At 33.4% G+C, this 27,535-nt stretch overlaps 2 protein-coding genes across 4 annotated transcripts; both read left to right on the top strand.

The window, feature by feature from the left end:
- Positions 1–1,638: 1,638 nt before the first annotated feature.
- Positions 1,639–9,525, top strand: LOC147395887 (sugar transporter ERD6-like 5). 3 transcript variants are annotated; one of them, XM_086450672.1, is made up of 18 exons: positions 1,639–1,913; positions 3,400–3,462; positions 4,850–4,939; positions 5,076–5,135; positions 5,272–5,337; positions 5,454–5,519; positions 6,171–6,246; positions 6,842–6,906; positions 6,980–7,072; positions 7,146–7,226; positions 7,316–7,400; positions 7,474–7,520; positions 7,607–7,669; positions 7,752–7,811; positions 8,234–8,287; positions 8,937–8,996; positions 9,089–9,203; positions 9,284–9,525. In XM_086450672.1, exons 1-18 carry the CDS (start codon positions 1,791–1,793, stop codon positions 9,415–9,417), a joined length of 1,401 nt encoding a protein of 466 aa, XP_086306798.1. In that variant the 5' UTR covers positions 1,639–1,790; the 3' UTR covers positions 9,418–9,525. The 3 variants fall into 3 exon arrangements, with proteins under 3 accessions (XP_086306798.1, XP_086306800.1, XP_086306799.1); XM_086450674.1 differs by having other exon boundaries at positions 1,860–1,913; positions 4,893–4,937; XM_086450673.1 differs by lacking the exon at positions 1,639–1,913 and having other exon boundaries at positions 3,446–3,462; positions 4,850–4,937.
- A 7,672-nt stretch (positions 9,526–17,197) lies between these two features.
- Positions 17,198–17,803, top strand: LOC147395886 (uncharacterized). The gene has a single exon (XM_086449739.1). It carries the CDS (start codon positions 17,198–17,200, stop codon positions 17,801–17,803), a length of 606 nt encoding a protein of 201 aa, XP_086305865.1.
- Positions 17,804–27,535: the final 9,732 nt, after the last annotated feature.

Genomic DNA, 27,535 nt, shown 5'->3' with positions numbered 1-27,535 from the left:
AATGACTTAAATATTACTTTCTTCAACTTTTGACTAAAAACCTCTTAATTTCTCCCTAAAATCATTTATCTTCACTATACAACTAACCATAGTTTGACACCACTACAGGAAAAGCCAGGCTTTGCCCCTATCTCTATCTTATTAATGTTTCATAAGCTTCACTAGAATAGTTTTTTAATTAGTTGGATAATTCGAATCAAACCACATATCCAAAAATGCATCCAATGTTTTGGATTATAAGTCACTAATCCGCCTATAGACAATTGCATCACTTTCATTTTATTATTTTTGAAAACACTAGATTCCAACTTCTTCATCAAACAAATAATTAAGATAAGAGGACTAACAAATATTTCTTAAAAATCAATACTGATGGACTGGGAAACAATACAATTTTTTTTTTTCTAGGGGTACATTTTTCTTGAAAATCTATATTATCTCAACCGTCTGTTTGATGGAAAGCCTTAACGTGAGGCTAAACTTTTATTTAAAAATATGAATAACATGCCCCATTTGTTCCCATAGAACTTTGAGACACCCCTATATCTTCAACTAATTACATGCCCATTTGTCCCCACTCCCTCACCTTTTCAATTTTTTGTTGATGACATTACCTCTTGACCAGGACTTCTCAAATATTAATTGAAAATGACCTAAATATCATTTTCTTCAACTTCTAACTAGAAACCTCTTAATTTCTCCCTAAAACCATTCATCTTCACCATACTACTAATCATAGTTTGACCCCGCTACAGGAAAATCCTGACTCCACCCCTAACCCTAAAGTTAGGAGTATTTAGAAAGAAGTCCCTACCTTATAGGATGCAATGGATCAAGTTGTGTTGAATTAAGGGTATTCTAAAATTTACCCCAACCCAACACACCAACACATGGTCTGTTAAATAATAGATAACACACACCACCTGATATATATAGCTCATTTAATATAAAAATTTGGGTTATGTCAATGGCTTGATGTTCTTAACTTGGGCACGACCAGTTTAATAATCGAGTTAAAAGGGTCACTACAATCACGAATTAGGCTCAACGGAAGCTTATTAAATTTATGTTAACGGATCGTGTTAATAATTACCACCCCTACTACAAGTAAGTAATTTTTTCAAAAGAGTCATGATAATCTAACTATCCCACATGGCACACTTAATCAACTCTCTTAACGTGACAAGTTGGGGAGACAGAGATCTGTATGTCTCGAGGTACACATTTTTATGCAAAAATGTAGTTTTATATCCCAAGACGTACAGATGCACGATTCTTGAATTTGTCACAACAGGAGAGTCAATTGAGTGTGACACGCAAGGTAGTCAGATTATCAGGATTTTTTTCCAAAATTGTGTACCTAGAAAATCTATCACAATAAATTATAAAATTGTTGTTGATGACTTGAAACCATTAAATAATAATCTAGAGTCGAGTTGGGATGACCCGTGGGACACATCTGATGTGGTGGCGTGCATATAACTGTAGATGCTTTTTTGTAAGATACGAGTAAAAAGCATCTACGGTTATGTGCGTGCCACCACGTCAGATGTGTCCCCCCGTTATGTCACTCCAGCATTAGTCAATAATATATATGACTCAGATAGGCATGGTGAAGAGAAAAAGGCAAATGTGCGAGACAAATAAGTGCCTTATCCCTTTGATGCTGTCATCCTCGTGTGACAGTCTTCCCCACAAAAAACAACACTAACACACAAAACTAAACTCTCTCTCTCTCTCTCCTTCAAACTTCGCGTTCCTTTGTCATTAATTTCTCTTTATTCAAGAAAATGGAAGGAGAGAGTATAGAAGAAGGAGAAACAGTGAGGCCTCTGCTTGAATCTTCCTCCATATCTGTTGTTATTCTGGGCACCTTTGTAGCTGTTTCAGGCTCTTTCGTCTTTGGCTCTGCTGTAAGTCTCTCCACTAGCCATCAATCTTTTACCGGAATATAAAAAAAAATTGTTTCCTCAGGCATCTGCAAATATTTGATTAATTCAGTGGTGGAATTTTAACTATTTTGATCAATTCTATTGGCACATTAGTTTTTACTTACAACACACCAATCCCTTTTGAAATTTAGTGCATATAGATTGGTGTGTCATAAGTAAAAGTTGGTGTGTTAATAGCAACGCTCCTAGGTCCATTTTTTGAGAAGAGATCATCCTCACCTAAAAATCAGCCCATGGAGAACAAAATGTGTTGGCCAAATAGTTGGTCGCTGAAAAAGACGCCTTTATATGTATAACAAACATTTAAAGGAAAAAACAGGAGACTCATAAAAACTCAAAATCCCAACCGTTTAAACATGAAATCCAATAATCGGGAAAAGTGATGACAACACTTTAAAATAGATTAAAGTGTTATAAGCCTAGCATTAGATTTCGTGTTTAGCGATCGGTATTTCGCATATTTAATGAGTCACTTTAGGTTAGTCAATCCACCCGCACTTTAAAGAGTAGAGATCCAGAACAGTGTCCTGTTCCTAACCAAGGTTAGGTGGCACCCCATTTTATGCCACATGGCATTTTTGGTGACCCCCATTGGCCGTATGGATATGTGGTCCATGCCTTTGTGAATCTACACACAAAATATCAGTTTGATTGGTGATGTGCATCCATTGATAATAGCATTGTCTTAAGAATGGTTTCTAATTGTTGGATTTAAACTCGTTTTCAAGAGCTTAGATCTAGTAGATACAAGTTATCAAACACTATGATTTTTGGTACGTAGGTTCATCAAGGGATGGACCACATATCTATATTGTAAATGGGTCCCCAAATATGCCATGTGGCATAAATGGGGTGCTACCTGACCTTGGTTAGGTACAGTACACCGTTCTGGAACCCTACTCCATTTAAAATCAATAAACATTGGGTATTTAATGTAAAAAACCTAAAACCTTGTTGACTCTACAAACTTGGCCAGAATTTTCAAAATATTCAATTTGAATCTTGGAGGGAGTCGTTGTCATGAACGATTTGTATTGATTATCTCGCCCAGTTGCCTTTTGAACTTGGGATGACTAGGGTGAATCATCCCAGTTTTGACAAGTTCTAAAATCATGGTAATTACTTCCAAAAGATTTGGTAGTTGACAAACTACAACTTACATATGGACTTGCCACAACTTTTTTTTTTTCACTGACCTTGAACTTAGTAACCAAACACCCCATTATGTGTGTGTGTGTGTGTGTGTGTGTGTGTGCAATGTACATTTGAGTGTGTTTCATTCGAGATATTCGAACTCCAAATGAAACATATACCTTGAAACATTGAATGTATAGGAAATTCTTTGATTCTCTTGGAATGTTTCATTTGAGGCGGTCTTGATTTTCTCTCCCGATCAAAACATTGTTTGTATATGTAGATTACAGCAAGTTTTGTTATTGGCATGCAGGTGGGTTTTTCATCACCTACACAATCTGGGATTATGAATGACGTTGGCCTTTCCTTGGCAGAAGTATGTTTTTAGTTCTTCATTTATCATGTATCTTCATATCTTACTTATACTCTCATTTTTGTAAGTTTGTAGATATCTTTCTTGCTCTATGTTGTATTATGTCATAATTTTAGTAGTGCCATGGGAAATAGCTTGTCATTTGATATACGCACTGATCCAATCATGTTAACTGGAGCTCTTCGATTTAACGACAATCAATGGAGAAGTTATGCGATGGGTTGTCGGCTTGTTGCAATACTGTCCCATTTTGGAGTGGACATGCTTCCTAAAGAGAAAAACCATCATCCTTCTTTCTTTTTTTCTTGTTTTGCCAAGCAAGCAAGATGATGTTTTAGAAATTTGTGTAATGATTTACATAGTTTCAAGGGTATAACCTAACCGATACATCTTGGGAAAATGAGAAAAAACGAAATAGCAAAGAGGACACAATCTTTCAAAACACAAGGATTTACGTGGTTTGGCAGTGTGCCTATGTCCATGGATCAGATCAAGAACAATCGTTATTTTCTCTTAAGTATTACAGCTCTAGAGATCTTTATTTAAAAAACAGGAGTTGCTAAAACACATCTATCTCCCCAAAATAGAAACCCCCAAACAATAGAAAACTCTACCGAACCCCTGCAACTCTACGTAACACCAACATAATACAAGACATTTACACAACAAAAAACGAAAACTTGGGATATTGATTATATATTTTCCTCCACTCTCGGGTGTGTCATACCCCACTTATGCCCCATGACCCTCTTATATTCATAATTCTCCCCCCTCTTCAATAGATCGGTCTTTTGGAGTAGTTGGTTGATTAACATGGTATCAGAGCACTAGGTTTGAGTAGGTCATGGGTTCGATTCTTTCCACCCTTATGGGTGAGTGGGAGTGTTGAGTATATATTTTCCTCCACTCTCAGGTGTGTCATACCCCATTTAAGCCCTATGACCCTCTTATATTCATAGTTTTCTCCCTCTCCAATAGATCGGTCTTTTGGAGTATAGTTGTTTGGTTAACATGGGAGACCGACGAAATTACCCATATAGTTAACACCAGCCCTCACCATCAAATATTCAACATTACTAAATACAAAAAGAGCGTGAGGAAGACCCAAAAGAATGTGGATGGAGATAGTTAAAGTGGATATGAACTCACTCTCGATAACAAAATACTTGACTTTGAACATGGTGGAATCAAGGAACAAGGTTGGTTTTGCCGGCCCTTAATCTTTGGGATAAGGCTTTGTTGTTATTGTTGTACTCTTGCATTTGAGCTGGTCTTTGGCATAGTGAGTTTCTTGTTTTAGAGTTTGATTTCTTTATGAATTTCACCATATACAATCTCGTCATTTTCTACTTCATCTCATCTACTTCAATTTCTAAATTTCTGTCTGCAGTACTCTGTTTTCGGCTCGATACTTACAATTGGAGCAATGTTAGGTGCCATACTGAGTGGGCGGATCACCGATATCGTTGGTCGGAGAGGTGTAAGTTTTTATTTTTGTTCTTCATCCACCTCTAAGCCTAGTTCAGAATTGTAGCTCAACTCAACTTACCAACTATTTCTTTTTTATTCCTCTCTCTTTTCTTTTTGGGAAAAAAATTTGTGATATTGGCAAACAGGCCATGTGGGTCTCAGACCTTTTCTGCATTACAGGATGGCTTGCAATATTCTTCTCAAAGGTTTGTAATCTGGATGAGAATAGATTTGGGTCGATAATAAGTCGAAGTGATTTATCTTTTAGAATGAACAAAATATATAATCTTTATTAATTGGGTTATGCTTTTGTTCTAAATGTCCAAAATGTAAATATTAAAGCGCGCTTTGTGGCTTGATCTTGGAAGATTGTCTCTGGGATACGGAATTGGACTCCTCTCTTATGTGGTAAGTTCACTTAGCACATCTTTTGCATGCAAGAATTGTGTTCATGCAATGGGAAAATATTCTTGATTATATGTTCATTTTACTGAAAGAAAATAACCCATTGAATGTTTCCACAGGTTCCTGTATTTATAGCAGAAATAACACCCAAGAATCTTAGAGGAGCATTTACGACAGTTAATCAGGTGAGGTAACACCACACTAAGAAATTGGTTTTAAAAGATAATTCCATTATATGTGTGTTTCATCATCGTCAAAGACTTATCCCAAACATTTGGCATCAGTCAAAGAACATTGTCTTTTATTATTATGGGTGTGTATGTGTCGTGTTCATATCCGCTGTCATACTTTCTTTTGGGTCTTTCTCTTGCTCTCTTAGAACCTTCAACTTTCTGGTTCCTACTATTAAAGCTCTAATCAATTATCGTTGCACATAACCTTTTCAATCAATTTTCTCTTAGTTCACCACCTATTAAGATTACTCCTACGTTTTCACAAATGTATCTATTTCTGTTATCTTTCTTTTTTTTAGTTCTTGCACTCGTCCATCTCAACATCCTCATCTTTGCTAAGCTTAATATATTAATAAGTTGCCTTTTGATCACCTAACATTTTACTCCATAAAACATAGGCGGTCTTATAATTTTTTTTTTTTTCCTTTTGGTTTGGTTGAGATGCATGGGTCACATAGCTCTCAAGTAACGCACCTAGACTTTAATGATCAAGCTCTAATTTTTGGGAAATATCTTCCTTGATCTCTCTATCTAATGTATGATAGATCCAAGTTAGCAAAAACGCTCACATCTCTGCTTATTACTTCCGATTTATTTCTGCAGTTAATGATATGTTGTGGAGTATCCCTTACCTACCTGTTCGGTACAGTTGTCACTTGGCGCACCCTGGCATTAATTGGTATAGTTTATTTTTTTTTCTTTTTGTTTTCTTGATATTCTAATCTGTTAGACTAAACCCTATGATCCGAAATATAAATCAAGCAAGAACACAAGAATCTCACACGACACAAAATATACGTGGTTCGGTCAAAGAATCGACCTACGTCCACGGGCGAAAACGGCGATTTCACTATATTAACCAAAGAAGAACACGGTTACAATTTCTCTCTGTCTCTCGTATATCTCTCTCCCCTTTTAGGGTTCCATCTCTTACCCTTTATATACTTAGGGTTACAAAGAGATTAAACGGGTCATGCGGGTCATTAACGGATCTCAAAAGATTCGGGTTGAATCCACGACAACCCTCCACATACAAGAATAGAAGATATAACCAACAAAATCATAATGTCATCTTATGATTAATGTAACTATCCATCAAAAGGCGGGTTTCTGAATTTCCTGCATTGCTCTACAGTCTACACTACCATCATACCTTCGATAGGCTACCATTACGTTCCACTGAACCTGACCTTAGATTTAGATTTTTCTCAATTGAACGATAAATTGATCAATATTACATTTTTCATTCAAATGTAACTTGATTTCCTCTACAGGAACAATTCCATGTCTAGTACAGCTTATAGGCCTCATTTTCGTTCCAGAGTCTCCTAGATGGCTGGTAAGTCAGATGTCTCACCAACTTAAAATTGAATTTTAAAAGGCACAAATGATGAGTATAAATTGTATCGTAGGCAAAAGCTGGTAGAGGGAAAGAGTTTGAAGCCGCATTACAGCGTCTTCGGGGAAAACATGCCAATATTTCTGAAGAAGCTGCCGAGATCAATGTATGTTAGCTCCATATGTGTATGATTTGGAAAGATTTATAGAGATCTAAAATAGACCCTCATTGTTGTATAGGATTACACGGAAGCTCTTCAATGCCTTCCACAAGCCCGAATACTAGACTTGTTTCAGAGGGCATATGCTCATTCCCTCATTGTAAGCCTCCCATTTCAATCGTAATTATGGTCTTTTTTAGCTTTACTTGACGTTTCTGATTTTCTATGGACCGTTCGAACTTCATATAGGTTGGAGTAGGACTAATGGTTCTACAACAATTCGGTGGAGTCAATGGGGTCGCATTTTATGCGAGCGAAATATTTGTGTCGGCGGGTAATAAATGTTCGACAAATAATCCTTCAAATTATTAACACATATAGATCAAAATCTCTATGCCGTTTTTCAGGTTTCTCCTCTGGTAGTTTTGGTACAATAGCAATGGTTGCAGTTCAGGTCCTTGTCTATGTGAACATAACTCAGATATAGAATTATAAATTATCGACATGTGTTCATAACATATGTTAGATATACTTTTGCAGATTCCTATGACTATGTTAGGTGTACTCTTAATGGAAAAATCTGGGAGAAGACCGCTTCTAATGGTAGGGAGGCTAATTGGAATCTTTTCTAAAACGTTTGTTATTGTTATTAGAGAAGCTCATACTGAACTACTATGGATTCCAGGTTTCTGCAGCTGGAACATGTTTGGGTTGCTTCCTAGTAGGAGTGTCATTTCTCTTGCAGGTTTCTCTTATATAAGTTTAAATATCTTTTGTATAGATATGGAAATAGACTATATTGGCACACCAACTTTTTATAATAATACACCAATTAACGAATTCTCCCCTTATATCTACATCTCTGTACTTTCCCCCTCCCTTCATAGCTTTCCTCCTCTCTTGCTCTTTCCTTGGTTTTCTAGTGGCAGAGAAATCATGACTAAGAGATAATGAATGGGTCATGTTGAGTTAATGATGAAATTTTTTCCAGTTTTCACGTAGTGCATATCCTTGAAACCGATTTAATTTTAGCATTGGTATGTTATAATAAAAAGTTGGCATAGTTAGGTAAGCTTTATATAACAATCAGTTTCTCTATATTTACATGTAAATGTTGGATGTTTTTGTTTTTTGTTTCTGGAACAATAACACCTTTCCATGAGGCAGGATCATCAATGGTGGAAGAATCTGATTCCCATATTGGCCCTCATTGGCATCCTGGTAATTAAGAATATCCTTGACTCCTTTCTTTTCGATTGATTAGTGACACAGAGTCATCCCCTGTGATTATTTTTGTTGGGATACACAAACTTATTTTTGGAGCTCAACGTCACCAATTCAAAACCTGAGTCAATGAGGACACGACTCAACAGTGTCAAGTCTAGTTAACAATAGACCGGTTCCCATGCTCCAAGCATTTATAGATTGCTTGTCCCCTACGTATACTTTGGGGAGTGTTAATGTCCTATGCTTCATGGGAACATTAGCATCTTCCACAACTTTCTGACACCGAAATTACTCTAAATATCTTATTTTGTCTTATAGTGCGACGAGTATGGGTATTTTGGTCCTTTTGCAATAAAAGTTTGTCATTGCAATAAAAACATACTTTTACAAAAATATCATTGTAGATGTACCACCTTTGAAAATAATGCTAACGTCCGCATGAAGCATTGGAGGTTGGCATTCCCCTAGAATGAAGTCAAATACGAAAATTAGGGTTTGGGAGGTTTGAGAGAGGTGGCGTGAGAATTTCAGTCTATAATCTCTTTATCAACATAGGGAATCGTTCTCATCTCTACATTGATCTTAAGCTCTGTCGAACCACTATAAATCTCGCTATACTTTGTTTGTTTGTTTGTGAGGTTAGGTGTACACGGGATCTTTCTCATTAGGCATGGGTGGGATACCATGGGTTATAATGTCTGAGGTAAGTTGTATCTTTGGAAGTAAATGATGTTATCTACTTAACCATGTTAATTAAATTTCAATCTAAAAATCGGGTTCGGGTTCCCATTTCAGATCTTCCCTATAAACATGAAGGGATCAGCAGGAAGCCTTGTGACATTGGTGAACTGGTTGGGTTCTTGGATTATATCCTACTCTTTCAACTTTTTAGTGAAATGGAGCTCAGCAGGTAATATTCCAATCACTTAGAACTCGTGACACTTTTCGTTTTAGATTTTTAATTTTTTGGTTTGTATCTTTCTCCTTCAGCTACCTTCTTTATGTTCTCGAGTATTTGTGGCGTTACTGTTCTATTCGTAGCAAAGCTGGTACCAGAAACTAAGGGAAGAACTCTGGAAGAAATACAAGCTTCGATGAATTCGTTCACCTCTGCAAAATGTTGATTTTTATATGTTGGGCTGATATACATTTATTAGTGAAATTTTAAAAATCTCTATAGAAGACTTGACTTCATAATGAATAAAATGGATAAACAAGATTCATTTAGCTAACCCCAAATCTTTGGAATAAGGTTTTATTGTTGTCGGCGTTGTAGTTGTGGATTTTAAAAAATATATATATATGTGGTAGCTTTTTTCACTTTAAACTAGCTTCTTTAATTTTTAAAAGGGTATGTTAATTATGGACTGTTAAAGATTTTATTATAAAAGGTTTAACCTTAGTCTTCTCTAATAAACCAATATAAAGTGACCTAAATGACCTCATTTTCAACTTATAGCAAAAAAAAAAAAAAAAACACTCCTTGATTTTTGTCCAAAATTTTTGTCAACCATTAATTTTAAACCATTCAACCTTATCTTGATTCTGTCATTTCAATCTCATCTTAACCATTTGTAAAAAACTCTTGATTTTTTTCCCCCAAAATTCCATCATCTTCTACGTCCCTGAAAATCCTGTCTTGCAAGGTTTCGAGGTTGAATTAAATAATAAGGCTGAAGATGGGTGTAAAATAGTTTTTCAAAGACATCGCGGATGGCTGATTTTGCAAAGAAAAATCAAGGGTTTTTGGTTTAGTGGTGGAAGATGAGGACATTTATGTCATTTCCCCATTTGTTTATCAAGGAAGACTGAGGTCAAAGGCATGTGTTAGTCTTGAAAAGGTGGGTTCCAAATATTCACCAAAGGGTTGTGATAGGGTGACACAAAAAAATGATGTGGTGTCACATACATTACCGTAGATGCTTTTCCACGAGATACAATTAAAAAGTATCTATGGTTATGTATGCGCCACCAAATAATTATTATCGCCTTTGTGTCTCCGTTTGTGTCATTTCAGCATTTTCCTTCACGAAATCGTTGAGGTTATGTGACTTATGTCTACGTGGAGAAACTACCAAAACGGTCATGCATGAAACCAAAATTATGATTTATTTTTACCAAAATGGTTCCTGTTACATGGTCACATTTGCGATTTTACCTTCTTAACCATAGTCTAAAACTGAACTTAAAGATCATTTTTTCTTACAAAATTATGAAGAAAAACCAGAATTATACTTGGTGAGGTTAAAAATAAGGAAATGTGTTAGAATCATATATTTTTTTTCCTCAGAATACACAATTGCATATATCTATGACGATGTGTGGTGGTGTATCCCGAGGAAAATCTATGATTTAACATATGCCACATCAGGAGAGTATCAGAGAGTAAGAGCCTGTTCCGATTAAAAATAAATAAATATAAAATGAATAATGATTTTCTGACTCCCCCCATACTCTTTTGACGTGGCATGTGCTAAAACCATATTTTTTTCCCTCATAATACACAATTGCATATATCTATGGTGATGCGTAGTGGTGTATCCCAAGGAAAATTTTAGGGTTTAACACATGTCACATCAGGAGAGTATCAGAAGAGGGGACGGGGGGATGGGGGGAGTCGGAAAATCACAACTCATATAAAAAATGGGTTTGATAAAAATTTCAAAAAGTAAGTGGGTCATTAATTTAGGTAGATTATTCAATCAATTTTAAACTTATTTTCTTATCTAAAATTTTAGTCTCACGTAGACAAACAAGAGAATTATCTTATGGATTATAATTCTCTGTAGAATAATGATAAATGCACACGATTTTAGTACACAGATGACATGGCAAGCGTACAGAACCACACATATTTTTCCTTTGAATCCCGATGAAAAAGATCTATGGTTCTATGCCAACGGTAAAACAATGGTTATATTAACTGGATGTTTACACACCACAAATGGTCCATAGCTTGGATGGCTTAGATTAAATTAATACTTTTTGGATTTGTAACTAAGACCACACTTAATAAAAACTCAATATATCAGAATTAAATAAAATGGATAATAGTGAAATTGAGAGGAGAACATGAAATGTCCCCAACACATAAAAAAGATTTTTCGATTCTACAGAATCTCCAGCTTTTATAATTCTTTAATAAGTTGATTTCCCCACAGCCCTCCTCGCATAAAATTAAAAGGCATAAAAAGACATTACACCATTATTGCTTCCTTCCCAATCAATCCCACAGTGTTCCCCTCCCAAGACATCTCTCTTTCTCTTTTATTGTCTTTTTCTTAGTGGGAATAAACAGAACTTTTACTTTGTGGAATAATAAAGTGGACCAACAAAACAATACCAACCAATTTCTTTAATATTTTTAAAATAAATGAAGGGAAATTATATTATTATCCATTAAAGTAATTTTCAGACCATCAGATGGTCTTAGAGATATGTGTTAATTATTTTTCTTGGTTGGCCACATATCAACTTTCATAAGTATTAATTTGAGATTCATATATAATATAATTATAAGATAAACATGACTTGAGATCCCAAGTTCAATTTACACGATAAGACTCGCCTAAAAAATGAGTAAAGAGAAAGAACAATGATTTTTTTGACAACCTCCCTCTGACTCACGCCCCACACACCCTCTAACGTGGCATGTGCTAGAATCATAGATTATTTTCTCGGGATACAAAATTACACATATTTATGGGGATGTACAATTGTGTATCCTCAGGAAAAAAATCTATGGTTAGCAGGGTATGGGGGCGTGTGTCAAAGGGGGTGTTAGAAAATCAAGACTTTAAGAGAAACTCATGTGAATTCTTCGGTGGAAACTTAATAATAAGGACTATGACAAAAATTAAATAAGTACATAACGAAAACAAATCAATTAGATTATTAAATATCATATATAAATAATCAAGAAGAAAATTTAACTAAATCCTATAACAATAGATGCACCCTAGAACCTATATATAATGAAGTGATGGAGAACAAATTACAAACATTGGAGAAAATTAGATAAATAAATATTCTTATCTCATTTATTTGCTTTTTTTTTTTTCTTCTTCTTCTTGTATTCTTAATTTTACACTAATTCAAATCATGATTTGATCGAGGGAGTAGAATTAAGATACAAAATTAATAAATGTATTAAATCAAATAGTCGTCATTTCGGGTTCGATTCCTTTCTCGGATTTTTCTCATGATTTAACTGGAGGACCATGGCGGTGGGTTACTGTGATAGTCCTCCCCGAGATTAGTCGTGGTGCGCACAAGCTGGCTCGAACACTCAGTTAGTAAAAAAAATAAAAAATAATCGTGATTTGCGACATACATCATGAGATACCCAATGTTATACTTAGAGAAAAATGATTTCTCTTTTTGTTTCACTTTTTGGGAGTATATAAGTTAGAGAAGAACATTTTATCATCTCAAGCAACATGACTTAGAAGCAAGGAACCATGAGTCTAAAATACTATAAAAGGAGAGGACCAATATGCCTTTTTTTTTAATAAAAATATATTTTATATTATCATGCCTTTCAAGTACAATTATTAAAAGAAAAAAAAATCTCTAAGTGGGATTTCTTATATAATTCAAAGAAATAATGTAAGTGGGCAATCATGAAAAGCTTCAAAAGGAAAATTTTGCATAAAAGTAAGTTACAGATTTGGCAAAATAATGAGATTCACAAGGCCAAAATCAAGTAATGGTGTCAATGGGTACCCGAATTACTCAACAGATCTGTACCAATTAATTTTGTTTCAAGCTTTATCTTTTGCCTTGATTAATAAATCAGGTCGGGTCGGGTCAAGATATACTGGTATACCAAACCGTTGAGCCCAAAAAAGTGGTTCATGAATTGCTGGGTCTCCTCAACAATTGTTTAATAGATTTTGTGGATAGTGGTCATTGTTAAAGCAAGATTTAGTATCAGGCACCAGCTGTGTTTGATTAATTAATTAATTTACATAATCACCTTCATATTTTAATCAAAATTGGATATAATAATATTTTAGAGATGGGGTAAAGTTTATTTAATTTTTTAATCATCTATATATATATATATATATATCACTTCGAGATAAGCATAAATCAAAGATTCGAATATAAATAAATTATTCACAATATCACAATAGCTACTATAGTTATTATAGCAATTGTTACGATTCAATAGCAATTACGATGATTATTTCTTTTAAAAAAACCAATAATAGTAATAATGCTAAAATACTCAAAACCTATCTATTAAATTTGTTTCCTACTGAAATCATGAGCATTATTTTATTCCTTCAATGTACAGAGCCATCGATGATTTTTCTTGAGAGAATATTACACCATAATTTCTTAAATTGTTTCTCAGTCCCGATTAAAGATTAAAATAGATTCTTCAAACATTACAAAGGTTTGACTTAAATTAAAATCTCAATGTTACAAAATATTATAACACTCGTTCAAATAATTTAAGTAGTTATTTACAATTACGATATGCACATAAAAATCTTAAACCCACAAAAATAGAAATCTAACAAAAAAAATTTGAGATAGTTATTAATGACACCCCAACTTTTACTTATTCTCAATCGTTCAGTTATTTTCTTTATTTTTAAGTGGGATGTAATAAGTAAAAGTTGGGGTGCCAATAACACCTCTCTTTACTTCGACAGTTTTTCTTGAGACTTCAACAAAGAAAACAACTATGATTCTTTCTAAAAAGATGGTACTAAAATCAAAATTCAGGAGAGAAAATAATGTAAAACCCCTTATATGAAAAGTTAAAAAAGCAACAAAAATACTCCATCTTTTTTTAATGTCAAATAAAGATAGTTACAACTCTTAAAACAAAGAAAGAAAAAATCTTTTAAAGGACATTTAGGCCTTTTTGTTAGTCAAGCTAAAATCCCCAATTTTATATAATAAATACGAGATGAGACAGGGAATCCTCATTTCTGATTTTGAGGAGGCAAAAATTAGAAAGAAAAAAAAAAAAAAAAAACCATTTTTTTAGTCATAGGTAGGGTCGACCTTTGAAAATAACTTTGGCCAATGCCAAGAGACAAATGGGGGAAGATATAAAGTTAACCCGCCTAGTAATCCATAGTTATATTAAGAGTTTGACTAGCTTTACTAAGTTAGCAAGGATTTCAACCTTACTAAGGGTCCATGGACTCACCTTGTGACATTAAAAAACATGATCGAGTAGAAAATTTTATAAATCTTGAAAAAGAAAAAAGAAAATAAAAAATTCACCGTTGAATTTTTATTTTAAATTTTGGAGTTAGGTGAAAGTTCAGTAGTCGATCATTTTCAAAACCTTGAATCAAACCAAAAAATATTGCATTTTGATTGTTTTTTTTTTTTTTTTTTGAATCTTAGTATTTTAATGAAATTTAATGTAATGTGGGGTTGGATGGTTAATGTGGTAAACTTTTTGAGGAAAACGACTTTTAGTAAGGTTTAAAATCTTTATTAAGTAAGGAAAATGTTTATATTATGGGACCAACTAGTTGCACACCAATCTTAGATTTTTATTTATTTTTTGATATTTTAATGACTTCTATCTTAATCTATTACTTGCACTCCAATACCTAATTTTTTAGTGTTTAAGTTTTATTTTAACTTGTAATTTTGTATTCTTTTTACGTGTTTTACTTTGATCTTGTTATCTTTGACTCTAATTTAATTAAGGGATTGATTTTCTAATTCATATTTAGAATTTAATATGAATATGTGTATTTCAAGCGAACGTAATTTTCTAAAAACGGTTTTAAAACAAAAAAAAAAATATATATTTTTTTTTATAAAAATTACTTAACTAGCACTAATTTCTTTGGGTAAAGTTGATGAAGAAAAACAAAATTATATGATAATAAAAAAAATGAGTGCAATATTTTTTAACTATTTTTTAGGGTATAATCATTCAAATGGAGTGTAAAGGAGAATTTTTAAGTGGTGGAGTGCAATTGGCAATGGATGACTAAAAGAACTAACGATGTTAAGAAAGGCTAACAGTCAACGTCAGTCTCTAGGTCAATTCCGCGACAAACAACCACACATATCTGACCGTAGGACAACAACCACACCATAATATCGTCCTCCCCGACATTATATTATCGCTTTCATTAATTGGTGGGGTCCACAACGATGGAAGAGGGCCTCGTCAAAGTCACCCACTTGTCTGACTCTAACTTATCTATACTTACGTGGAAGGAAGTGAGAAGGTCGGTGGAAAGCCTCGAGAAAAGATACGCGTCCCCATTTTTGTTTAATCTATGAGATACCCTTGTGTTTTCAAACTAATGACATGCACCCTTTAACCCAGGTTTAGTAATTGAGACCAATATAAAATGACTTAAGTACCCTTTTCTCCTTCAAGTTGACACTTAAGTCAAAACTAGTCAACTTCAAGATGTAAATCTCAGGTTAACCTATTATTAGCATGGTCAACCTTATCTTTAATCCTTTGTGTGCTCAATGTGGAGTAGAAAACATTTTGAATTTTTTTAAATGAAAAACCAATCCCCTTTCAAAAATCCTACTATGTTCTAGAGGTTTGATGGTTGAATAAAAATGAATTTTAAAGTTTAAAGACAATCGTATAATTAAATTATCTTCAAGTTGTTAATCTCTAAAGTAAATCATTTTACTTAACTTAATCTTATTTTCGATTCATGGTCTTTAATGTCTTGTAGAAATACTCAAATTTTCTAACAAAAAAAATTTATTCTTATACTTTTCTATATAATATTTTGTTTACGAAGATTGAAGAAAATAAAATCTTAAGAAGGTTTAAGATTAAGATTGAAAAACTTTACCTTAGGATTGAAGACAACTAATTTTAGAGAAAAAAAATTAAGGACTTATAGATGGGGCAAACACTCATTGTTCCCCAACTCTCTAAAAAGACATCCTGCGTAATAATAATAATAATAATAAAAAGAAGAAATAAAAAAAAAAGTCTATTTAGTGACTTCTTGTCAAGTCTATGTATAACCAATTAGAAATGGGATCAATTAGTTGCACACCAACTTTAAAAAACATTCTTTATTTTTTTTTTTTGTTTTTTTTAATAACCACTTATTTAACCTCCTAATTACACTTCAATACATAACTAATTCCTATTGCTTTGTGCTCTATTTTCTCATGATTGATTTCACTCGAATGCCCTTTAGTAACAAAAGCATTTCTTTTAAAATATTTCAAAACGTGCAATTTTATAAACATGATTTAGAAATGATCAAGTATTCTTTGTAAAAATTACAGAACCAAAAAAAACTTCTATGAATATGGTTGAAGAATAAGAAAAAAAAAATGCAATATTTTTAATAAATTTTGGAGTGTAATCATTCAAATGGAGTGTAAAAATGAATTTTTAAGTGATGAAGTGCAATTGGTAATGGGTGATGTGCAACTAGTCGAATCCATTAGAAATACATTGCACATTTTTTATGAATGAAATCGATAGAAGGTCATCAAATGAACCTATTTGGTATTTTTATCTTTTCAAGTTAGGTATGTGTGATTTGGGGGTTGATGGTGGGTGAGAGCTTGAAGACAAGGGCGTTTAAGGCATTCTCTTTCTCTAATACGAAAAGTAGGTTAAGGGGGTCAGACTATCAGTTTGAAAAGAAGGGGTATTTCCAATATTCACCAAAATATGGAGGGGTATGTCTAAATCACCCTCGAGAGACGAGAAAGTTCCCTCTCTCTTTCTTCCTTCTCTCAATCTAATAAATATGGAACCAAGCTCTCTTAGACATGGCGAGCAAACCAGAATAGGAACAAAACCCTCTCAACCTCCCCATAAGGAGGTAAGGAAGACGAAGGAGAGAGAGAGAGAGAGACTGAGAGAAACGCTTTATCTGTAAATCGCCCAAATTTGTAAATTATTTACGATCTTCTGCTATGGGTACCGAGATCTTACACCCTCAAGACTTCTTAATGGAACGGCTGAAAGTTGGCCCCTCTTTCTTACCTCACCACAAAGCTTACAACCCTAATTCTTACCCTAACCCTAATTCTAACTCTAAAACTAGTCGAAAACCGGTCACTCGATTGGATCCAAAGAAACGTGTTTCTCAACCAGATCCGTTGATTTCTTCGAAATCAACAGCAGATGAATCAAAATCAACGAAGAATTTAGTTGTGGGACAAGTAACGATCTTGAAGAGAGGTGAATCTCTCGATTTGAAGAGAAAGACTGGATCTGGAGCTAGAAATGGAACTTTGAAGAAAACTTTTTCTGAAGATTTGGTTTTGTGTGGAACAGAACGGTTGGGACCAGATCCAGAAATGGTCCCGAAGCAGATCCGAATTACAGATCTGAAATCATTGATGATTTCTTCATCTTCTTTAGCTGTTCGATCCGATGTGTATGCTGGATCGGCTTTTGCTCTCTCTCCTTCTCCAAGTTCGCTCCCTTTACCAACGTTTTCTGTGAAGAAAGAAGGTTTAGCGGCCATTGATGACTCAGCAACAAAGGATCTGAGGCGTCTCCTTCGGATTGATTAAAGATAAATGTTTGAAAAGTTACAGATCTAGATCTGGTGTGCCTTGATGTTAGCTCTGGAATTTCACTTGTTCGTGTTCGTCTGGATCTCGATTTCCAAGTTATCAGGTTTGATCTTTCTGTGAATTTTTTAACGGGAAGAAAATTTGAAATTTGGGGGAGAAATTGAGACGGATCAGAGATATAGTATATAAAAGTAATTTTATCTATCTATGGTGGTTATGGATGAATAAATTGTAAGGGTTTCTTCTGAGAAGGAAAATTAATTAGGGGGTGTCGATTAATCAGTAATTTCGTGAAGAAGTTTTAGTTCAACTGGTGATGTCGGATGAAGAAGACTTAATGGCTGCTGTTCTGCTACCAAGGTGTTAGGGTTTGTAAGTTTGGTATGTTGTAATATAAAAGAAAAAACTGGGGAAAAAGATGCATTTTTATGCTCTTATTTCTATCTGTATTAGTGATGTTATATGTTAAATTTCTGAAATCTCAGGTGTTGTAAAGAAGGTAGATCAAAAATATGTTAAGTGTTTAAGATTTTATTACACTTTTTCGTTTTCCCAAATTTCAGTTATTTTCATTTTTCTTTGTATACTTTTAAGGGCATTTTCGATATAAAATTCAATTTCCAAAGATTAATTATTGCACTTTAAAGTGTGTTCTTGGGCGCACTTTAGCAAGACCCAAAAAAAATAAAAATAAATAAATTTGGTTAGATTCTATCCTTTTTTTTGTTTTGGGGGATTGCAGTTGTGGAGAATGAAGAGTGAAGGCACTTTATTAGAAAATTATTTAAATTTATCTTTCAACTTCACCTTGATTAGATAATAAACATTGAAGCTCTATTAAGTTTACGGATTGCTTTTCAAGAATGATTGGGGAAACTTTTGCTTCCATTCCACACTTGAATGATGGGTATCAGTTGATTCAAATTCCAAAAGAAGTTAAATTTCTTTTTCTTTTTTTTAAATTTTTTTATAATAATTATTGGATTGTTATCTTGGAACCTGTAGATTTTTTCATCACCAAATTTTTTGGACTGATTTGTGCTAGAACCACTAACTCTTTTCTTATGATGGACAATTGCAACATATTTATGGGTCTGTACAGTTGTATATCCCAAGAGAATTTTTTTTTTAATGATTCTAACTTATGCCACTTTGAGGGGGAATGAGTCAAGGGGGTTTTAGAAAATCACAGCTCTTGATAAATAGATATATTTGAACCTGACTTATACATGACCTGTTTAATAAAATTATAATCTTTATTAAAAATAAATAAATTTCATTTCTCTCACCAAAAATAAAATATCATTACTAAAAATAATGTCAATCAATCATAAATCAATATCTATTAACATAAATTAAATATCACAAAATACAAATTAAGTTTTATCACAAAAATAGATAATTTACAAAATTTTTAAATAATTATTGATATATTTAAAATTATATGTTAATGATAGAATGATTAAATAGATTAAGTGGGTTGACAATTTTAACTTAAAACCCCATTTATTTAACAATTACATTAGATGGATTGACACTATTACGATCCAAACTCAATTAGGTTTGACCAAATCCACTAATTTCGTATCGTTTTTGAGTTGTGTTTGCGTGTTGTATTAAGATTGTCACCCCTATCGTTAATTTTGCAAGAGTTTTATTAAATTATTCTTTTTTCCCCAGTATATTAAGCAAAAAAATTTCTCCTGTTATATCAAGTCAATGATTAATTTAGTGGTTGAAATTTGAATGGGTAACTGGTAGCAAAACTAGATATTATCTACATAAAAAGATAAAATTCCTTAGTATTTTATCATTTTATATATCTCGTGAGGTTTGAAGATTGAAGGAGATGGAATCCTACAGTAAAAAACCATGGTAAAATATGGTACTTAAATGACAAGTTTGGACTTTGAGGAGAAAATCAAAGGGCCTTGGTTAGATCTTGAGGATAAGGGTATATAGGTCATTTTCTGATTAGTATCGCAGACTAGACAAGGGTGAAAGGGGCATATGTCATCAACGCGAAACACAAATGGGGGAGGCCAGCCCATGTGTTACAAGTTATTATTTTTTAAGAATATAATTTTTATTTTAAAAGGTTTGACTGATCCAAGATAATATGACTCGTCCGAGTCAATTCCATCTAATTCTAAGTAGTTGGCAAGAGAGAGGGTTTGAAAAATGAAAACCGTGGGTGGAAGTAATGGGTGACAATCAACACACGTTTTGGTCAAGGTAGGCGGGCCGTGTGGATTAAAAAACACGGCTTACCTCTCTCAAAAGTGGTTTATTAGTTGGTTGTAGCGTGTGATGTGGGGAAGAAAATATTTAAAAGCTATACTTCACTTATTGGTGGCTTTGGTAACTCAAAACAGTGGACCAAATAAATATTCATGAATATAATTAATGAGAAGCTGCTTTGAAGAAATAATACCCTACGTTTGACCCCTTAGTTGGCAGAAATCTTGATAAGATATTTAATGAGGGAAGTAGATATGAACTCATTTTCAATAACAAAAATGGGAAAATAAGATTTGTTTAATTGATCCCGAATCTTTGGGTTAGGCTTCGTCGTTGTTGTTGTTGTACTTTTGAACCTAACATTAGGGTGCCATAGTGACAAGGGTTTGCACCCTTTGGTTGTATGTTCAAAATTAGTCGTCTCCTGACTTAGTTACTCTGTTGTATGTTAGGAAATTTCTGTGGGATTGAGATATACGACGATAGGGACTTATCTCATCCCAAAACGGTATGGGGAATTTAAAAATAAAAGATTCGTTTAGTTGAACCCAAAAGTTTAGATAAGGCTTTGTTATTGTTGCTGTACATCTAAATCTAACATAGTTTCAACTCTTGTTTTTATGAAATAATAATGTTAAAAAAAAATCAATACATACAAGAGCTAAAATAAATGGGGGAATATCTTGCCTTTCCTTGAACGATAAATCAGTCCAAGAATCAATCATAAACTAGACCAAGTTTGGGATAGGCTAGGACTTTCACTGGAATGGGCTTTTCTATGGCCATCTTGGAGTGAGTTTGGATAGTGTGACAAGGCCCATTTAGTAATGGAGCCAAGTTCGGATGAGATAGATTCACATTTAGGATCGGACTCTGGCATGACTTATCTGGCAATTTGGCCTGATAATATATTCATTTATTTCTAATATATAATAATGATATTTATATTCATTTGTTTTTGTTTTCTTGTTTTTTGTTTTGTTTTGATAACTGAGTATCCTGGTAAACAACAGATCGGGCATGTATCTGGGTTTTGCCTTGTCCATGGACCATGATCTTGCCCAAGGGCTAGTCTCGGGACACGTGCAATGCCCACACATCACGTGCACTAGGTAAGTGAGGGGACGCTCTCATGGGCGGCCCTTAATTTACTTCTCTCTCCAATTTATACTTATTGTTTAATCACCATTGCTACATATTTATTACATTGTGAGAACACACAATATCGTCAAGTTCAAAATTACGTTCTAATTAAAGTATCCTCTTGGAATGTGGGTAGGAGAGCGGACGTTTACAAATTGTGGTATGTAGCAGGGACAAAATTCACTTTAGGACAGTGTTTTATGTACGTCTCAACCATTATTTTTAGGTTAAATATTTTTTATTACATTCAATTTAGAAATCAGAACCCATTTTCCAACATATATTGCTCTGAAAATAGAAATTCAAATCTGTTACGTTTACAGACTAAAATGCCCTGCCCTTTCAATGTGCTATGTTGTGCTCACTAGAGCATTTTCCTTTGTTTATAGTGTGCGAGGTTTTCAATGGTTGTCGGTTTATATATTTGTCTAGTTTGAGAATTTTGGGCATACACGATTCGATTAAAACTCAAGAGCTCAAAGTGTTTTAAACTCCAACTAACACAAGACACTATTCCTATTTTATAGGAAGAGTAGGGATCCAAAACGAGTCGGTTTTTGCTCACAGTATTCACAGACTCCTTAGTGCTTGCCAAATCATGCACACAACGGTACTTTTGTAAAGTAGGAATGCCATTTAATACATGTAGGTACATGTGATTAGTGGACCCAAGTTTTTGTGAGCTCTCTGCGAGAGAAAAAGAAAAAAAAAACTTTCATCCAAAACTAGAGACCGACCAACCTTATGGATATGTGGTCCATCCCTCGGTGAACCTATGTACCAAAAATCATAGTGTTTGATTATGTAACAAAAATTATAGTGTTTGATAACTTGTATCCACTGAATTTAAACTTTTTAAATAGAGTTCAAATCCAACAATTAGAAATTATTCTCAAGACAATGTTATTATCAATGGATGCACATCACCAATCAAACTGATTTTTTGTGTAGGTTTACCAAGGGATGGACTACATATCCATACGGTCAGTGGGTTACCAAAAATGCCACATGGCATAAAATGGGGTGCCACTTGACTTTGGTTAGGTACGGGACATGGCTGGATACTAATTTTTAAAATGAGCTTTTATTACCGCACCAACTTTTATTATCATACCCCAACAAAATGTGTGATGCATGTTTTTTTTTTTTCAAAATTAAATTGCTAGGCTTGTTTTTAAGAAGAATAGTAAATGAGTACTGCTAGGAATTGAACTGAGGTCTATGGTATAATCATCCATTGAATTTACCATATGTTGTTTACATTTAATAAATTTTGAGAGATTCACATCAACTTTTACTTATAACATACCAACTCTTATGAAATTGGTTGTTTGCATATAAGTTGGTGTGTTATAAGTAAAAAAAAAATTGGTGTATTAAAAGAACCTCTCTAAATTTTTTAGAGAGATTTACCTGCAAGACCTGTATGTTGCACTTTTATTTTAAAAACTCCCCTACTTTAGAGTTCGTAACTTGAACAAACCTTACTTTATGAATCATGCTACCATGACTAACTTAATAAGATTTGCAATCTTATTAATGGTGGTTGGGCTCACATGGATAATCAAATTAGCAATCCAACAACATAGGTGTGTATATTTAATTGAAAAACTCAAATTTAAAATAAAAGAATTAAAAAGAAATCTTTCTGAGCTTGATCGTAGGTGTTGAAGAGGTAAATTTGACACCAAGGTCCAAATTCGGCTCATACCACACATTGATCTGTGGAGTGTGGAGTATGGGTTTCTCATGTAAAAATATTGGATGTGTTCTGTGTTAAGGTTGGGCGTGCAGTTGATTAGAATTATTGGGTGTTTTGGATGCGTATAATTAAATTCGTTATTGGTGTCATATGAATTAGGGGTGCTCTAAGAATATATTGATGTGGCAATAGAAGCTCTCCTGAATAATGGATGAGTCAAGGCTCAAACTAAAGTGTAAAGTTTAATTTACCTCCACTACACCAAAATGACTAATATGGAACATTTTTAAGGGACGATTTTTAGCAGTGCCGAATTAAGAACGGTTTATAATCATCCTTTAATCAAATAATCATGCCTAAACATTACTAACAATATTTGACCGACCAATTGTGACTTGAGTTTTATACAAGAACACAAGATTTTCACCTTCCCTGATTCTCTCGTACTCTTGAACGGATTTAAAGGGAAAAATCATCTGAAATCTCTTCAACTTTAGGATTTCACAGAGAGATGCTATTGACTCTAAGGTTTTCTAGAATTCTCTTCAACTTAGGGTTTAATTTGATGTTGAATTTTGGATTTAATTTGATGTTGAAAAGCTCTCGAAACTCCAATTTGTAATCGTAGGCCTTGATCAAATTAGGTAAATTGTGTATTTTGAACTTAAAATCATAGATGTGAGTTGAAATTCGTTCTCAAATCTTTGTTTCAATAGAATGATAATTGATTCATTAATCTTGTCTCCAGTTAGCTCAAGTAAGCGATTCTTAGGTGCTGTTTGTTAAACTGAAAAAAATAAGTGCTGAATAGCATTAAGCGCTAAAACTTATAAGCGCTGAATTTAAGTGCTGAAAAAGTTATTTGTTTAGATGCTGAATCATGTTTGTTACACATTGCTGAAACTGATAAATTGTCTTTGTTACCCTTACAATCATATTATACATTGTTTACATGTTTCAAATGCTTATTTATTATCAAACACAATAAAATATATTATTTCTTATAAAATTAAAATATAATTTATTTTTAAATAATAAACAATACTCAAATCTTCAATTTATAAATAATAATTTCTATTTATAAAAGTCCACAAATTTCAAATTAAAAATAATAATGTCATACAAGTCACCAAAATTTGAAATCAATTTTAAAAGAACTTAATTTTGGATGAATAATATTCGATGGAAATGAAGGATGTGTAATTATAAAAGCACCCTATGAATTAATAAGGGCAACCCACACTATAGCCATTTTTTATTTTGTTTTATATGGATTAAAGTTTTTGGAATGAGCAAATTTTTAGTGAGGATGGTTTATATGATATAGAGATCATCCTCACCAAAAATCAACCTATTTTGAAACTTCTAACTTGTTAAAAATAGTTTTCAAAAAAAAAAAGGACAATTTACGGTTCTTAAACTTGTTTTGATAGGGTTAGAAGTTTTAAGATGTGCTGATTTTTTGTGAGGATAATCTCCTCATTGTAGAGATCATCCTCACCAAAAATCAACTCATTCCAAAACTTTTAACCCATATAAGACAAAATAATTTAGCTATGGTGTGGATTTATTAATTTGTAGGGTGTTTATATACTTATCCATGGGATATAAGAGGTAATATCCTTTTAAGAATAAGGGCATACTTGTCCATGCTCAAAAAAACAAAGGGCATACTTGTCCGTGTTGAAAAAAGGGAAGTGCTTACCGCTTCAGCACTTTTTTTCAGCATCAAAATAGTGCTGAATTTTTTTCACTAATTTTCAGCAATAAGCACGAGTAAACAAACGCGCTATTTTGACAAAAGTGCTGAATTTAATTTTTTTCAGCAATAAGCGTTGAAAAATAGCGCAAACAAACACCACCTTACTTGAGAATCGTAACTAGGCAGGGCCCACTTATGAGAGAAACTATATTTTCTTTTCTTTTTTTTTTGCTTTATACTTTGAATCGTGGTAATCTGACTCACCCATGTGGCATATTCAATCGACATTGCTAACGTGACCTATTCAAGAACTGTGGATTTATACGTCTCGAGATACACAATTGCACTTTGCCATAAAAAGTGTATCCTAAGGGAACTGTTTTTCCTAAGGAGTACAGATCTACGATTCCCAAACAGGTAACGTCAGGGGTGTCGATTGAGTATGCCATGACTCTTTTAGTTTTTTAGTTTTTTAGTTTCTACCATGAGTCGTGATAATCTGACTCCCCCACGTGGCATACTCAAAATATTATCTTGATGTGGCATGTGCTAGAATGGATTTTATGCCTTGGGATACACATCAGCACATACCCATAAATATCTACAGTCATGTATCCTGAGGGAACAAGATCTATGGTTCTAGCACATGCCACATCATGAGAGGATTTTGAGTATGCCACATGGGGGAGTCAGAAAATCATTAGTTATCTACTATAGATCCTTGGTGGCTCAACACAGCAATGCCCTATGGACTGTTTTAGCCCGAATACATGCCTTAATATAAGCTAATCTTGAGACAAGCTTGATCAAGAGAGTATGCCCCACGTAGACCAGCCCTTGAAAGACTTCGTTCCAAACAGAGTGGAATGGAGGAGCAAGATTCGTATAGCTGACCTTTGGATAAAGCTTTCTTGTTGGTGTACTTCTGAACCTAACAATGAAATGCCCATTTCTTAAACTTGAGGGGGTTGGCTCAACGGTATAATTAATGGCAAGGGTTTACTCCCTTTGGTTGTGTATTCGAAACTGATGGTCTCCGGGCTTACTTACTTTGTTGCAGGTTGGGAAATTTCCACGAGATTGTGGCAAGTGGCCATAGGTCCCATCCCAAAAAGTGTGGGGAAACCCTACGACATTCAAAAAAGGATTCGTTTAGTTGAACCCAAATCTTTGGATAATGCTTTGTTATTGTTGTACATCTAGACCTAACATAGGTTCAAATTGCTTTTATGAAATAATTATGTTAAAAAAAGAAAAGAAAAAAGAAAGTCAATACAAGCAGGAGCTAAAACAAATGGGGTATGTCTTGCCTTCCATTGAACCATATATCAGTCAAAGAATCAACCATATAGAAGAACATGTTTGGGCTTGGCTAGGAATTTCATGGAATGGACTTTGATCTGGCCATCATGGACTGAGTTTAGGCAGTGTGTCAAATCCCATCTAGTAATCTAGCCAAGTTGGGATAGGCCTGATTCACATTTAGGGTTGGACTCTGGCTTGAGAGTTAGGTCCATTTGCAACTTTCCTTGATAATGTACATTATGATTTAGTTATAACTAGAATTCACCTACGATACATGCATTCTCTCTCGGGTTAAATGGATAAAAGCAATAAAAATCAAGTTGGAGGAGTATTATTATAAAAATTTGAGATGAAAGGGATAAAAGATGAAAAACAATAAAATAGATTAAAGATGACGGTAAAAGAGGAAATATAATAACGTTTGGGAAGATAAATAATAAATGAAATAAAGTGGGTCCCAAAAAACTATAGTTTAATGGAATGGGTATTATTAAAAAAAATAAGATTAAAAGGGTAAGAGATGAAAAATAATAAGGTAAATTAAAGGTGTAAAAGAGAAAATATAGTAAAGTTAGAAGATGGACATCCTCTTTTGGGTTAATGGATAAAGATGAAAAGAATAGAGTTGGAGGGGTATTATTTTTAAAAAAAAATTACTATTGCCACATCAATTTTTACTAATGTCACACTAATTCCTATATAAATCATCAAAGAATTGCATATAATTGGTGTGACATTAGTAAAAGTTGGTGTGACAACTCTCTAAAAAAATTGAGATTAAAAGGATAAAAGATGAAAAATAATAATGCAAATTAAAGAGGTAAAAAATAAAATATAGTAAATTAGAGGAGGTGAATAATAAAAGAAATAAAGTAGATCCAATGAAATTATAACTTGATGGGATGTTTACTCTTAAAAATTATTAAATTTTTTTATAGATGAAAGTAATAAAAGATGAAAAACTATAAAATGGATTAAAACGGTAAAAGAGAAAATATAGTAAAATTAAAGAAAGTGAAGAATAAATAAAAGAAAATGGGTCCCAAGAAACTATAACTTGATGTAAGAAATATTAGTAAAGAAAATTAAGATTAAATAGGTAATAAATAAAAAATAATAAAGTAGTAAAATAGAAAATATAGTAAAGTTAGAGGAGACATCCTCTTTCTAATAAAGAGGGTAAAAGTGAAAAAAAAAAGAGATTAAGGGATATTATTAAAAAAAATTGACATTAAATAAATTAAAATGAAAAATAATAAAATGATTAAAGGGGCAGAAGAGAAAATATAGTATAATTAGAGGAGACGAAGAATAAAGGAAATAGAGTGGATCCCATGACATACTTTGATGGGAGGTTTAATCCACAACACTGTAGTTGAGTGGACGTTTGTGTCACACAACTTTTCCAATTCAATTGTGTTTTATTATTTAAATATATAATAATTATGTTTATATTCATACATATGAAAAATATGTTTGAATGGCCCAACCTAATTACTAACTTGAATATTTATGGGCCAAGCCGAACGAACATAGGTATTTTTATTAGTGTGGCTGTAGGTTGACTTAACCATTAGATGGGCAAGGTTGGGCTAGGATTTTGAGACCCCGTTAGTATTTGAACTCTTAAGGTCCT

Source organism: Akebia trifoliata, chromosome 8, assembly GCF_017979445.1.
Source record: "Akebia trifoliata isolate Shusen 1 chromosome 8, ASM1797944v1, whole genome shotgun sequence".
Taxonomy (NCBI): Eukaryota; Viridiplantae; Streptophyta; class Magnoliopsida; order Ranunculales; family Lardizabalaceae; genus Akebia; species Akebia trifoliata.
The sequence above is the reverse complement of the archived record's forward strand: the minus strand, read 5'-3'. Positions and strand labels throughout refer to the sequence as shown.

What these genes read in the sequence shown, in the direction of transcription:
- LOC147395887 (XM_086450672.1), top strand. Translation starts at nt 1,791, where the DNA reads ATGGAAGGAGAGAGTATAGAAGAAGGAGAAACAGTGAGGCCTCTGCTT. An exon ending in GGAGAAGACCGCTTCTAATG is followed by an intron (nt 7,670 to 7,751) that starts GTAGGGAGGCTA and finishes TATGGATTCCAG; the next exon opens with GTTTCTGCAGCTGGAACATG. An exon ending in AGTGAAATGGAGCTCAGCAG is followed by an intron (nt 9,204 to 9,283) that starts GTAATATTCCAA and finishes TTTCTCCTTCAG; the next exon opens with CTACCTTCTTTATGTTCTCG.
- LOC147395886 (XM_086449739.1), top strand. Translation starts at nt 17,198, where the DNA reads ATGGGTACCGAGATCTTACACCCTCAAGACTTCTTAATGGAACGGCTG.